The 14,700-nt window shown below is 37.8% G+C and overlaps 1 protein-coding gene across 2 annotated transcripts in view; it reads left to right on the top strand.

The window, feature by feature from the left end:
• LOC107696360 (RNA binding protein fox-1 homolog 3-like) overlaps nucleotides 1-14,700 on the top strand; it is a 78,542-nt gene that overhangs the window by 42,388 nt on the left and 21,454 nt on the right. For both annotated transcript variants that reach the window (XM_016496658.1, XM_016496657.1), the window contains exons 3-4: nucleotides 2,118-2,255; nucleotides 12,614-12,667. In XM_016496658.1, the coding sequence (XP_016352144.1) occupies nucleotides 2,118-2,255; nucleotides 12,614-12,667 (192 nt within the window). The remainder of the gene's footprint in view (nucleotides 1-2,117; nucleotides 2,256-12,613; nucleotides 12,668-14,700) is intronic.

Genomic DNA, 14,700 nt, shown 5'->3' with positions numbered 1-14,700 from the left:
CGAGATTTAAGACTCAAGAAGTTTTTCATTTTGGTTCATTCAAAGAAGCAGCTTTGGTGTTCCATGTTCCATGATTAACACTTTAGAACAAAATGCAGTTAATAACAGTTAATAATTCCACATAAGCTCACTGTGTTACGGTCAGCATATGCTCAGCTCTTAATGCATCTTTTTTTTTTTGGTAACATTTTGGTAGGGACATCTATTTGAATTACCAAGAAGAACCAAATTTCTCTCAAACACTGGTTGTAATAAATACTGTCTACTGTTCTGAAGAACTAAGACATGATGTCTTATACCCCATAGAAACCGGTTAAGAAAATAGCTTCAAGTAAAAAACTGGGCTTCAGATTTTAGACTAGAGATCAAGCGAGATTTAAGACTCAAGAAGTTTTTCATTTTGGTTCATTCAAAGAAGCAGCTTTGGTGTTCCATGTTCCATGATTAACACTTTAGAACAAAATGCAGTTAATAACAGTTAATAATTCCACATAAGCTCACTGTGTTACGGTCAGCATATGCTCAGCTCTTAATGCATCTTTTTTTTTTTGGTAACATTTTGGTAGGGACATCTATTTGAATTACCAAGAAGAACCAAATTTCTCTCAAACACTGGTTGTAGTAAATACTGTCTACTGTTCTGAAGAACTAAGACATGATGTCTTATACCCCATAGAAACCGGTTAAGAAAAAATATGGTAGAGTTGGTACTTAGTGCTCGCCATGGTTCTGGCATGCACTCCCCTCAGCATGGTGGCGTGGGTATACCGTTCCCCATAGCGACCCCTAGAGGACGCAGTTCGAAGTTCCCATGAAAGGGAACGTCTCAGGTTACTTATGTAACCATGGTTCCCTGAGTAGGGGACGAGACACTGCGTCCTCTAGGTTTCTTGCCATGCTGCGGACGCAAGCTTCAGACGAAGAAGTGAATGATGTGTGCTCCCGGCGCCTATTTATACTATAGTCGCACCGGTAGTGACGTCATGGCTGTCGCCGGCCAACGAGTTGGTGTTTTTTCAATGTATGCTTCAGACACGGGTCACGACGAGGCGTTCCCCCATAGCGACCCCTAGAGGACGCAGTGTCTTGTTCCCTACTCAGGGAACCATGGTTACATAAGTAACCTGAGACGTTTTTTTGTATTAATTTTAATTTTAGTTAAGTACATTGAGTTTAACTAAACAAATGAGAAATGCTGAAATTAAATAGTTAAAAAGTTATTTAAATTAATTAAGTTCAAGTTTTTGTTTTATTTATGTAAATGTTTATTTTATTTCAGGTAACAAGAACAGTTTTTTTATGCTTTTAGTTAACTATAATAATGCTGCAAGAGACATTTGAGACCTGCAGCAAAGGAGTTTTTCAGTGAATAATGACTTCAATTTGGGTCTGATTCTCTCATAAAGCAATTGCACTTGCAGTATTTATAGCAATATATCATACAGGATACTTTCAGGATTTCATGAGATTCGCCAAATTACTTGTAGATCTGACTGCATGTATTTGCGAGTGTGTGTGTTTCTTTGTTACGAGCTGATGCAATAATGTTGGTGCTGTGTTGTCCATGATGCTCTGGGGAGATTTGTTGATGTTGTTGCCATTGTGTGTACATGCATGCATGCGTGTGTGTGTGTGTTTGAGTGAATCTGAAAATTTTTTACCTCAATGATGACATTCTGATGACATGCTGCTGTAAGCGAGTGTGTGTGTGTCGTTCTGCTCGACTGAGCTAGCGGAGAGAGAAAACATCTGTCACACGCGTCTGAAGTTTCATTTGTGGCGGATCATCAACATAATGATGGAAACAACAAGCCAATGGCCTCCGAGAGCGCAAGTGTGTGTGTTTGCAGGATATTTGTCAGTATATCTGGTGTGTTTGGGCTCCTCAGACAGTAACAGGTGGAGATTAATAATCGTATAGTAGATGCGTGACCTCAGGTAGGCCACCATAACTCAACGTCTGTTTAGCCGCGTGCCGCTGGAGTGAAAAATGATAGCCGCGGATAAGTAGGCTAACTTACTATCCTTCATCTGTTCTTTTTTTTATTATTCTCTTTTATTTCGCTGTGAGGCACTAATGAATGGACGGCTCTTTTGTCTTTGTTTTGCTCGGACAGACGGAAGACGTGACGCAAACAGAAGTTTCCCAGCAGGTGCTGCATTCAGAGTCCACGGAAAAACAGCAGCCCAAACGGTTGCACGTCTCCAACATCCCCTTCCGCTTCCGCGACCCAGATTTACGGCAAATGTTTGGGGTGAGTTTGAGAACTTCATGCACTATAACACATTTATGTTCCGTTTCAGCCAGCAGCTTCTTTCCTGGGTTCATCGCCTGGAGATTCATGCTCTTTAAAGGAGTAGTTCACCCAAAAATTAAAATATGCTGAACATTTACTCACCCTCAGACCATCAAAGATGGAGATGAGTTTGTTTCTTCATCAGATTTGGAGAAATGTAGCAGTGCATCACTTATTCACCAATGGATCCTCTGCAGTGAATGGGTGCCGTCAGAATGAGAGTCCAAACAGCTGATAAAAACACCACAATAATCCACAAGTAATCCACATCAGCTTTTTGGACTCTCATTCTGATGGCACCCATTCACTGCAGAGGATCTGTTGGTGAGCAAGTGATGAAATGCTACATTTCTACAAATCTGTTCCCATGAACAAGTCAAATTTGGAGTCCAATTTGAGCTGTTTGCAAAGTAAAGTTTTAAAATACAAATAAGAGTGAATGTGTACATAAACTGAAAATGCAAAACGGCAAAATGTTTCTTCTCTCATCACATTTAGTTATGGATTACATGAATCCCGTAAATGATTCATCCTATTTTTTTGTCAGTCATTTCTTGTTGTAAAACAGTTGTCAAATATTAAATATTTAGCTTCTTCACTGCAAAAAAAAAAAAAAGAAGATTTTCCTGCTCAATATTTTTCTTAATCTTAAGTAATGAGAGCAATTAATTATACTTGATAAGTATAAAATTACTTTTTTAGAATTAAAATTACTTGATAAATAATTTTGCTTTTCAAGTAAATGTAAGGTAATTTAAGATATCAGGTCTTGTTTTCTGAAAAAAAAAAAAAATCTAAATTAAGTTTGAAAATTGAGAATAAGAAAAAAATCTGCCGATGGGGTAAGAAAAATAATTTTGTTTTCCCTTTGAATTAAGTAAATTTTTCTTTCCTCATTGGCAGGGAGATTTTCTTCTAAGCATAATTCTCAATCACTTAATTGAGAACATTTTTTTTCAGAAAACAATACTTAGTATCGTAAGTTGTTTTGCTTCTCAAGTATATGTATGTTTATTTAAGAATGAGTATATATTTGTAATGGAAAACAAGACAAAAATACTGAGTAAGAACATTTTTTGCAGTGTAGGAGAGAAATGTGAGAGAAATGTTCCCAATTTCCCAATATCTGAATTACATGAACTGTTCTCTACAGATGATGTGGCGAACTTACCTTTAGGGTAAATAAGATGACTGCAGGCTCACTAAATGCACAGACACACACACACTCTGCTGCGCTGCTTCCTTCTTATTTGCTAAAAATCATCTCAATCATCTTAATGACCTGTCAGCAGCAGGCTGGCCAGAAAAGCTGCTTTAAACAGCGCTCATTTGTTTGGGCTGGTGGCTCTGTCGTAAAGATGATGTTAATTACAGCACAGACTGCCGCGTAGCTGTATAAATTACATACAACATGGTCTGTGGCCCCTCGCTCATTTCCCATCATGCTCTTTGATAGCTGGATTATTGTTCTCTGAGGCTGCCAGGTTTGTGTATGCCAAATCAACACAGTATTTAGCTCGCCGTTATTGTGCATAGGTGGTCCAGATAATATATTATAGGGGTGCTCCAATTGTGAGCTCGCTGCTCAACATTCAAATATATGATATCACTATCGGCCGATAATCACGTTGGGATGTTTGATCGGTGGTCTCTAAAAAGGCCGATCTCAAAAAAACGATCTCAAGCTGATGATGCTGTCGTGAGAGGTTTGGCACCACATGCAGTGGCACCGTCTCAGTCCGGCGTGGGTGAAATAATTATAATGCTGAAGGTGAGGTACTCACCTTCATATTTCTAAATTAAATAACTTATAAAGTAATTTGAAAACCTTGTTTGAGACGTAATTTCACAAACAGCGTGAGTGAATCACCGCGCGCGCTCTCTCTTTCTCTCTCAAAATATGCAAATGGCTTCAAATCACCACATCGCGTCTGTCTATAAGCCATGCTGCACAGTTGACACAGAAATTGTCACTTGCACAATCTAGGCAGTGTCACATCGTCACTAAAGTTTATAAACCCTAAGAGGGGAATTCCCCCCATTTTCAAAAATGAAATTCAGGCCCTGAATAAATGTCTAAAAATCCTGATTGGAGTATCGCTATATATAGTTATAAATGATAAAAAGAAGGCTTTAAAAAGATCGGTATCGGTGATCGGTATCGGCAGATACTGCTTTCTGTGATCGGCCTCAAAAACCCTGATCGGAGCACCCCTAATATATTATACAATATAAAACAAGATTTTTTTTTTTAAAGTTGTAAATAAACTAGTCATTATTGGAGTACGGTTTCAAGAAAATACTATTTCAATTTGTCTACTTCAAGCAATTTCTGAAAATTTGCTGAAAATTCACTGAATTTCAGGCCATCAAATATGTAGATGAGTTCGTTTCTTCATCAAATTTTGAGACATGTAGCATTACATCACTTTCTCAGCAATGGAAGCTCTGCAGTGAATGGGTGCCGTCAGAATGAGAGTCCAAACAGCTGATAAGAACATCACAATAATCCACAAGTAATCCACACCACTCCAGTCCATCAGTTAATGTCTTGTGAAGAGAAAAGCTGCGTGTTTGTAAGAAACAAATCCATCATTAAGATGTTTTTAACTTCAAAAAATTACTTTCTGGTTAAAATACGAGTACGTAATCCATAATATTGCTTTCTCAAGTCATCTGGTCTGAATCAGGAGAGAAATCTGTACAGATCAAGCACTGTTTACAAGCCAAAACAGTTTTGAACAAATATGTTGGTGGATTTTGATGTGAGAAAAGAAAACAACAGGGGATGGACTTTTTCACTGAAGGAAAAGCTATGGATTATGGACTCATATTTTTCCGGAAGCAAAGATTTGAAGTTCAATAAGCAATATTATGGATTGAGGATGGAAGTTAAAAATGTCGTACTGATGGATTTGTTTCTTACAAACACGCAGCTTTTCATTTCATTGATGAGCAAGTGATGTAATGCTACATGTCTCCAAATCTGATGAAGAAACAAACTCATCAACATCTTGGATGACCTGAAGGTGAATATATTTTCAGCACATTTTCAGAAATTGCTTGAGGTAGACAAACCATACTCCAATAATCATTGGTTTATTTACAACTTAAAAAAAATAATCTTGTTTTATATTGTATTAAATGGATCACGCTCTGCTGTAATTGCTTGAAGCGCTACAGGGCTTTGCGTGTTGTTAGTATGTTGAAAGTTAGCCACATTTGCATGAGACATCACAAAAGGTAAACAAAGGCAATATGGCCATACTGTAGCTGTGTAAGCCCAACACCTTGAGACGTAATCGCTCGCTATAAGCTCCATCTGCCTGCACAGACTCAAGTAAGCCACGCTAATGACTCGATCCCTATGCTAACAAAGCTTGGCGGCGTTGATTAGCCTTGTGGCTAATGGAGATTTAGCCTGTGGTGAGCTGGGCCGAAGGTTTGCCAAGAGAAAGCATTGTGGCTAATTAGCTGCTTGGCTAACGGAGAGTTGAAGCTAAATGAGTGGGGCGTCAGGTTAGTGTCGCAGGCTAAAGCGCTGGAGTCTGGGAGTCGCTAATGAGTGCAGAAGTACGGGGCTCATTATCCGGAGCCGAGTGGTTTATTCCTGAGGATGTCCATATGGAAATGTGAGGTAGGAGAGAGCGTTCCTGGAAGTAAAACCTCCGGCTTTGTGTTGGATTTAGGGCTGTTTCTTCTTACCCTCTGCCTGTGGGTCTCAAGGGCTGCTGGGAATTTCTCTCACAGGGGGCCTTACCTTCATCTCCAGCTTTCCCGCTGTGCAGAAACTATGTTAGCATTCAACCTGTGGCTCTCTTCTTTTAAGAGACAGAATTAAAAATCTGCTGAAATCTGACTCCTGTGAGCAGCGAACAAGTCTTCATTGGCATGGAGAAACCCCACCATTAAAGAAAACCCCACCAATCAGTGCACTTCAAAAGATGCAGAGCTCTGAAACTGCCTTCAATACTGCTTTGGTTTGCAGAATACAACATGAGCTTTTGTTTTTTGGCAGGGTACTTTGTGCATACAGTAATTCCCTGCTGGAGAATCCAGCTTCTGACGGAGACTGGTTTTACTCTGGCCGTTCAGAATTGAATTGACAATGCCTTGCAAATTGCAATTTAATATCTGCATATGTATTGAGGTTGCAAACAGGGTTGAGAATCGCTAATTGAATTTTCGAATTGGACTTCAAAGAAATTTCTATAACTGTAATTTTGAAACTATAATTCTATTTCAATTTCTGAATATGAATTGAGGTTGCAAACAGGATGCACAATTGCTAAATGAATTGAAATTAAAGACTGTAATTTTCATCTTAAAAAAAAGCACATTTCTTTCTTTTTCAATTGTATCAATCTTGAAAAAGGCTTAAAGTTTTAAAATTTAAAAATGTTGTACTCTAATCTTTGAGAATTGAATTGAGAATGTCTGTTTTGAGAATTGCTATTCAATTTTTTTTAATTAATTGAAATCCAAAGAAACTCTGATAACTGTCATTTTTATCTAGAAAATCAATTTTTTTTTTTCCCCGAAGAGAAACTTGACGGTTCTAAAGTTTAAAAATAATTTACTCTGGTCATTCAGGATTGAATTGATGATTGCCATTTAAATTCCAATTTAAATGATTGAATATGAATTTAGGTTTTCAAATAATTTGAAGTTCAAATACTGTAATTTTTAACAAGAAAAGCTAATTTTATCAAGATAAACTTGACAAAGGCTTTACGTTTTAAAAAAAAATTACTCTGACCATTCAGAATTTAATTGAGAATGCATTTTATAATCCAATTCAATTGCTGAATATGAATTGAGTTTGCAAACAGGTTGGAGAATTGCTATTTGAAGTTAATTCATATAACTGTAATTTTTAACTAGGAAAGCTAGCGTTTTAAAAGATAAACTTGACAAATGTTTGTTTTAAAGTTTTAATATTTTTAATATTTAATTTTAATGCAAGTTTTAATATTTTGTTTAATAATGTTTCAAAATATTTGGAAAGTTTGATGTTTCATACACAAACCAGTTTGTTTTATTTAGTTTTATATATTCATCATATTTAATAAAATTAACTTTTGTGTACCAGAATGGAAGAACACATCATTTCCCAGAATGCACTGCACCAGTGTTGAATTTCTTTGAATGCATTTCTGTTAAAATCACACTTTTACGTGAGCTCCCAGGATAGTGTTCTTCCATAGCAAACTATGATACTGACAAACTGTCAGTCATATCATAATATAATAATTTGGCAGACATTTATGCATTTGACTGGCGCTTTTATCCAAAGCGGCTTCAGTTGTATTTAATTGCAGCACAATCCTCTGCAAAACTACTAAGTGCTTCATTCCCTGCAGCGCTGTGCTAAGGTTTTACTGCACGTATGCATGAGAAAACTGCCACCACAGGGGGTAACTGAGCATGCTCAGTAGAGACAACCACTTCCCCAGCCGTACGCAACTTTCCCACCAAACTAATTCATCTCTATCACTGGTCCATTAGGCCTGGTTAAAACAATTAGCATCTGCAGCACGCTAGCCAGGGAAACCCCCACCATACAACACGAAGCTCACGCTGGGGAGTTAATGTGTTTGTGTGTGTCTCCGATTGAGCCCTCCACAGAATGTGCATTCATTTGAATAAATTGATAGATTTCAGCCTACAGTTTCACACAGATGCTGAATGGATGAGCAGTAACATTAAGCCATTGCGGCTGTAGCACAAACAAAAAGACCATGAGCACAGAGTCCTTTTAAGTGTTCCTGAAATGTTATTCCACTGGTTTTGTTTTAGTATCAACTTTGTCTCCAATGATTCTCCTCAAATTCATTGGGGAAATAAAACAAGAGCTATAAAATGAATGCGGAGAGCAGCTCAGATCATTTGATGAGGAATATTTGAGTTCATATTGAGATCTCTGAGGTTTGATTGCCGATCTTGGCAAATCTGAGCAGAGTTTGAGACATTGTTGAGATCTCTTTTGAAGCTCTGAAGGAGAAATGTGAGATTACTGGGGTCTGTTTGTCAGGAGAAACATCTGAGAAGCAAGAGACTTAAGAAAAAAGTCTCCCTTTAATCTCACTGAGATCTAGGAGAAGCAATTGAAACTTTAATGAGATCTAATTTGTGACTTTTTTCTTTCTAGATTGAGTGTTTCTGGACCTTATGCTGAGAAATCAGCAATCAGAGGAAAGATCTTTTGCTCAAGAGACTTAAAAGAGTTCACTGTTTCGTCTCAGATGTTTCTCCTAAAATCTGTTTGGAAAAAGTCAATTTCTGGATTTCATGCTGGAAGATCACCAGCAAGTGTTATTGCTCAGGAGATTTAAAGGAGATTGCTGTTATGTCTCGGTATCATCCCAGATGATTCTCCTAAAATACAGATAGCAGCCAGATTATTTGATGTTCATAGTGAGATCTCTGACTTTGATTGCACACTTGCAAATCTGAGCACATTTTGAGACATTATTGGGATCTCTTTTGAGGAGAAATGTGAAATGACTGGTGACTTTTTTTCTCAGAAGAGACATCCGAGAGGCAGGAATCTTAACCAAAAGTCTGCATTCACTCTTCATTTCATCTAACTGCTGTCTAGAAACAACTGAGATTTTAAAGAGATCTCATGTGTGATTTTTCTTTCCTAATTGCAGTGCTGTTAATGAAGATTTGCTTCTCATGTCTAGCGACTCTTTCCTGACATCTCTTCTCTCACACAAACAGCTAATTAACATTATCATGTAGTCTGATTAGTGCTGACCCCGTAACCCAGTCTATTCATCCTTTTTTGTGGCCTGTGTCTGTAGACAACAGCGCCTGCTCTTGATCCTATTAGCACTTCCAGTGTCATCTCTCTCCATCCGGCACAGCACTCGCAGAGGTTTTATTATCTACCGCAGTGGCCAAATGATGGCGATGCAGCATGCTTGACAGGGTAATTACTTTTAATGAAATAATACGACCATCACAGACATCAATTAAAAGCCGCCCTCACTCTGCGCTCATTAGAGAGGTTTGCGCTCGTCCCTCATCCCTCCGCTTTCTAACGATCCAAACAGCACGGTAGCTAAATCGAACATTGGTGAACGTTTCCCCCCTTGGGAGCGATGGCACACAACAACAACAAGAGAGAGAGAGGAAGAGAGAGAAAAAAAGGAGCTTGTCATGTACACACACACAGTTCTGTTTATCTTTATTGTAATAAAAATAAAATGTGGACATAATTAAATTGCCTGTTTTTGTTCCTGTCTCAGGGTCACTCTCAGGCCAATGATGAGAGCTTATGCCAGAGACTACAAAAACATCACATTAGAAACCTCACACCACAGACTTCACAGGAGAAACCTCATCAGAGGGACCTCATTCTAGAAAACTCACTTCAAAAACATCACATTAAAAACCTCACGCCAGAGACTCCATATGCTTCATATTGGAAACCTCACACCATAGAGTTCTGCTGAAAAAAAACTCACCTGAGAGACCTCACCTCAAAGAACTCACTGCAAAAACATCATATTAGAAACCAGAATTTTATTGGAAAAACCTCACAAGATATACGTCACTCTAAAAAAGAGCATCTTAGATCCCTCACATCAGACTTTACATGAAAGACCTCACACCAGAGACTCCATACACATCACATTAGAAACTTCACACCACATATTTCTAATGAAAAACCTCAAATATGAGACCTCATGCCAGATACTCCATATGCATCACAATTGAAACCTCACGCCAGAGACCTCACTGCAAAAACATCACATTAGACACCTCACACCACAGAATTCTACTGAAAAACTGAAAAACCTCACCTGAGAGACCTCATGCCAGAGACCTCACTGCAAAAACATTAAATTAGACACCTCACACCACAGACTTCTACTGAAAAACTGAAAAACCTCACCCAGAGACCTCACTGCAAAAACATCACATTAGACACATCGCACCAGAGACTTCTACTGAAAAACTGAAAAACCGCACCTGAGGGACCTCACTGCAAAAACTTCATATTAGACACCTCACATTAGAGCCCTGCACGGGCCTCAAATATAGGCCCTAGCCCGGCCCTGGCCCGAGACGCACAGGCCCTAGCCTGGCCCAGGTCCGAAAGCTCATCAGAATTCTTGGCCCGAGTCCGACCCGAGGCCATCTTGTTTTCCCCCCTTCTCCCAAAACAGCTTAGCTATACTACCGTTTCAGCTATTAACATAGCTCAGTTTTGTATGTAATGTCAAAGTGATTATATTTTGTTTCATTTTTTTATTAAGTTAATTTAGAAAAACGTTTGGAGCATTTTTTTGTTCGTCCAGATACAACATATTAGACACCTCACACCACAGACTTCTACTGAAAAACTGAAAAACCTCACCTGAGAGACCTCACTGCAAAAACATCAAATTAGACACCTCACACCACAGACTTCTAATGCAAAACTGAAAGACCTCACGCCAGAGACCTCACTGCAAAAACATCAAATTAGACACCTCACACCACAGACTTCTAATTCAAAACTGAAAAACCTCACCTGAGAGACCTCACGCCAGAGACCTCACTGCAAAAACATCACATTAGACACATCGCACCAGAGACTTCTACTGAAAAACTGAAAAACCGCACCTGAGGGACCTCACTGCAAAAACTTCATATTAGACACCTCACATTAGAGCCCTGCACGGGCCTCAAATATAGGCCCTAGCCCGGCCCTGGCCCGAGACGCACAGGCCCTAGCCTGGCCCAGGTCCGAAAGCTCATCAGAATTCTTGGCCCGAGTCCGACCCGAGGCCATCTTGTTTTCCCCCCTTCTCCCAAAACAGCTTAGCTATACTACCGTTTCAGCTATTAACATAGCTCAGTTTTGTATGTAATGTCAAAGTGATTATATTTTGTTTCATTTTTTTATTAAGTTAATTTAGAAAAATTATTTCTCAATTTTTTTGTTCGTTAAATGTAAGTTTTTGTTTTTTAACGACCAAGCGGCCAGCGGCAGACAGTGAGATGATAGCCTATGTTTGATCAATTTAGCCTTCTTATATAATCACAACTTGCCTAATTTAAATTACTACTTTAAAACAAAAAAATTCAAATCGAAAACAAAAACTCTTTCATTATAAAATCCGTAAAGATGCATTTCTCTCTAAAGGCAATCCAATGAGGAGATGGCGAGTCAGGATCGTCATCTTCATCTTTGCGACAAGGACTCAGAAAAATTAATTCATAAATAACTATTTCCCCCGACACATTCATGGTAATTACTTTTGCTGGGGCTTGCAGATTCTGCACTGCACATGACCAGTTAGCTCACTATTTGCCGTGGTAATAAAATCAAAACTCTTCCAAAATGCAGCTTTTCCCAAAGCATTGGGAACTTTTAGTAACTCCCCACACTCCAACTTCTCCCTGATGCTCTGCATGGTCAACTGTCACCTGTATGCTGAAGCGTGCGTATATGCGTCGCATATAGGCGATGTATAATATTTATAATATAATCAATATAACAATATTTCATACAGTAGCCTATGTGTGTTCTGCGCATATATGGGCACAATAAAAGTAGAAAAGCTAAATGAGCCCGAGTCCGACCCGAGCCCCTATTTTTAAAAAAAAAAAAAAAAAAAAAGGGACTTGACGGGCTTATAGACCTCTGTCTCACACCACAGACTATTACAGAGAGACCTCACGCCAGAGACCTCCCTGCAAAAACATCATATTAGACACCTCACACCACAGACTTCACAGGAGAAACCTCATCTGAGAGACCTCACGCCAGAGACCTCACTTTAGAAACATCATATTAGACACCTCTCACCACAGACTTTTAATGGAAAAATCCTCACTTGATATAAGACGTGAGAGACTTCACTCTAAAAAAAAAACAAATAAATCATCTTAGAAACCTCACATCACAGACTTTACATGAAAGACCTCACACCAGAGACTCCATTTACATCCCATTAGAAACTTCACACCACAGATTTCACATTATAAACCTCACGCCAGAGACCTTGGAGTCTGCAGACACTTAATAATACTGTGGAATGAGATTATAGCAAGAGAATTGCAAAAGTTCTTCACAATCTAAACTCTGGAAAAGTTGTTTTATGAAGCCTGCAGTGGGAAGCATCTAACATGTCCTGTGTGTTATGTAATTTCCAGTTTGCCGGATGCATGATGTTATTATTTCATCCCAGGTTTCGAGCCCCACTTTCTCATGGACACAGAGGCTCCTCCTAATTGATTTATCTCTCTCTTATTCCCGTTTTCATCTAGCTTTTCTCTCCCTCGCTCTCTCTTTCTCTCGCTCTCCTTTTCTGCAGCAATTTGGGAAGATCTTAGATGTGGAGATTATCTTTAATGAAAGAGGATCAAAGGTATGAATGACGCTTGCTTTCTTCTCCTCTCTGTTTGTGTAGCCACGATCTTTCTCGTTCTCTTCTGAACCCTTTATTGGCTTAGAGACGCCGGTTTGATCTTCTTCGACTCAGATTAAAGACTATAAAGTCAAAGAACAAAACAGACACAGCAGTGCACATAATCAGAGCGCTGGTTGTGATAGAGGTCAGCTGAGGACTTCACACTGATCCACTGTTTGTTCAGACGAGAGACAGAATAAAGTATAAACTCTAGAGCCGCTGATGTTCACTTCAGTGCTCTGTGTAAAAATTATATTAGTAATGTCAAAATTAACTATTTTCCCTGCAAAACCTATATATTCTGATATTTTGGAGCACTACTTGCTGGAACGTTAAACATTAAAATGCCGTAAATGTTTAGCTAAAACATAAAATAAATCAAAATGTTTTTGTTAATTGAAATAAAATGTGAAAAAAAAAATAGAAATAAAAAAAATGAAACCGAAATATAACTATTAGGTGAAAGACTTAAAAGCACTAAAAATTAGTAAAAATAATAAATCAATAAACGAGTAAATAAAAATGTTTTTGTTCATTTAAGTAGAGGTGAAATAGAAATAAAATATAAATATTAGATGAAAAACTAAAATGACTAATTAGAAATTACAAAAACGATAATAAACTGAACCAAGGTTATTATAAATGAAACCTAAATAGTAATATTTAACAATAAAAAATTAACTAAATAAGAACAGATGAAAAAAATTGCTAGTTGAAATGAAAACTTTATAAATATTAATAAAACTATAATAGTGCATAAATAATACTATTTAAAGTTAGTTTCAATTGTTGAAATATAGCAAAAAAGTAGCATACTAAATATCAAATATCATTCGATTTGCAGTAGATTTATATCAATGAAATTACATAAAATATAAAAAAAAAAATAGATACCTATATTAATATGTTATAAAACTGACCTGATTGCACAGTTTCATTGTATAGTGACTCTTAATGTATGTCAGTGTGGTTTTACTGTGACAACTATAGCCCCAGTCTCGTTTACAGCTATCTACTGATTGAAGCTTTAACCCTGTGTTACTATAAAGTTGGCATGCATTTTTCATAAACACTACAGTACAGTTTTATATCTGGGGTCTCTAACAGAAATAATAGTCACAAAGACTTTTGAAAAGTGAAGTCAAGTTGCAGTCATGGCATATGGAGCAGGTCAGTCAGCAGTCAGTGTTTGGTGTGTAATCGTGTCCCTCCGTCCCCCACAGCTACATAAGATGAAGATGACAACCATTCACTGCTGTGTGCCCCACAAAGCCCATTACCCATGATGCCTTGCTGTCCCCACCTCCAGTGTTGCTGTATAATGAACCCACCGGCCCATTAATAAACAATCTATTTTCTAAGAAGCAGCAATTTGCATTCAAGATGTTTGTCCCTTTTGAAAAATGGGCCGTGTTTACGCCCTCTGTGTAAGCTCATTATTGCGTGATAAAACAGAGCAGAAGCAGGCGTGCGAGATGTCCACGTGACTCGTGCAGCCCTCGGTTTATTCCTTTATCTCTCTGACTGATATATTATATGAAGTTTCTGCGTGTGAGAGCGTCTGGGATAAAGCCACCTCTTGAGCTGCTAGTAGCTCATCCTGTATTAGCCAAACAGCATCAGTCCATCATCGGTAGCCCCGCCCCCTCTCCACTCCTATTGGACAGTGTGTCATCACAGACCATCTAGGCAGACAGTATGATAAATGTGTCTCATTAGAAATGTTATATGATATGATATTTTAATATTAAACCAAATAATAAATTATAAACAAATTATATGACTGATATGTTTTACTTAATTATAATAATAAAAAATAGTAGTAATAGTATAATAGTAATAGACAATGTGATAAATGTCACATTAGAATATATGATATATGGATAATTTATTTCAATATATATAATATATAATATACTATATATTAAATTAATATTAATTGAATAATTTATATATAAATATGTATGCATATATATATATATATATATATA

This window comes from Sinocyclocheilus anshuiensis, unplaced genomic scaffold (genome assembly GCF_001515605.1).
Source record: "Sinocyclocheilus anshuiensis isolate Anshui unplaced genomic scaffold, SAMN03320099.WGS_v1.1 scaffold62, whole genome shotgun sequence".
Lineage (NCBI taxonomy): Eukaryota > Metazoa > Chordata > Actinopteri > Cypriniformes > Cyprinidae > Sinocyclocheilus > Sinocyclocheilus anshuiensis.
The sequence above is the reverse complement of the archived record's forward strand: the minus strand, read 5'-3'. Positions and strand labels throughout refer to the sequence as shown.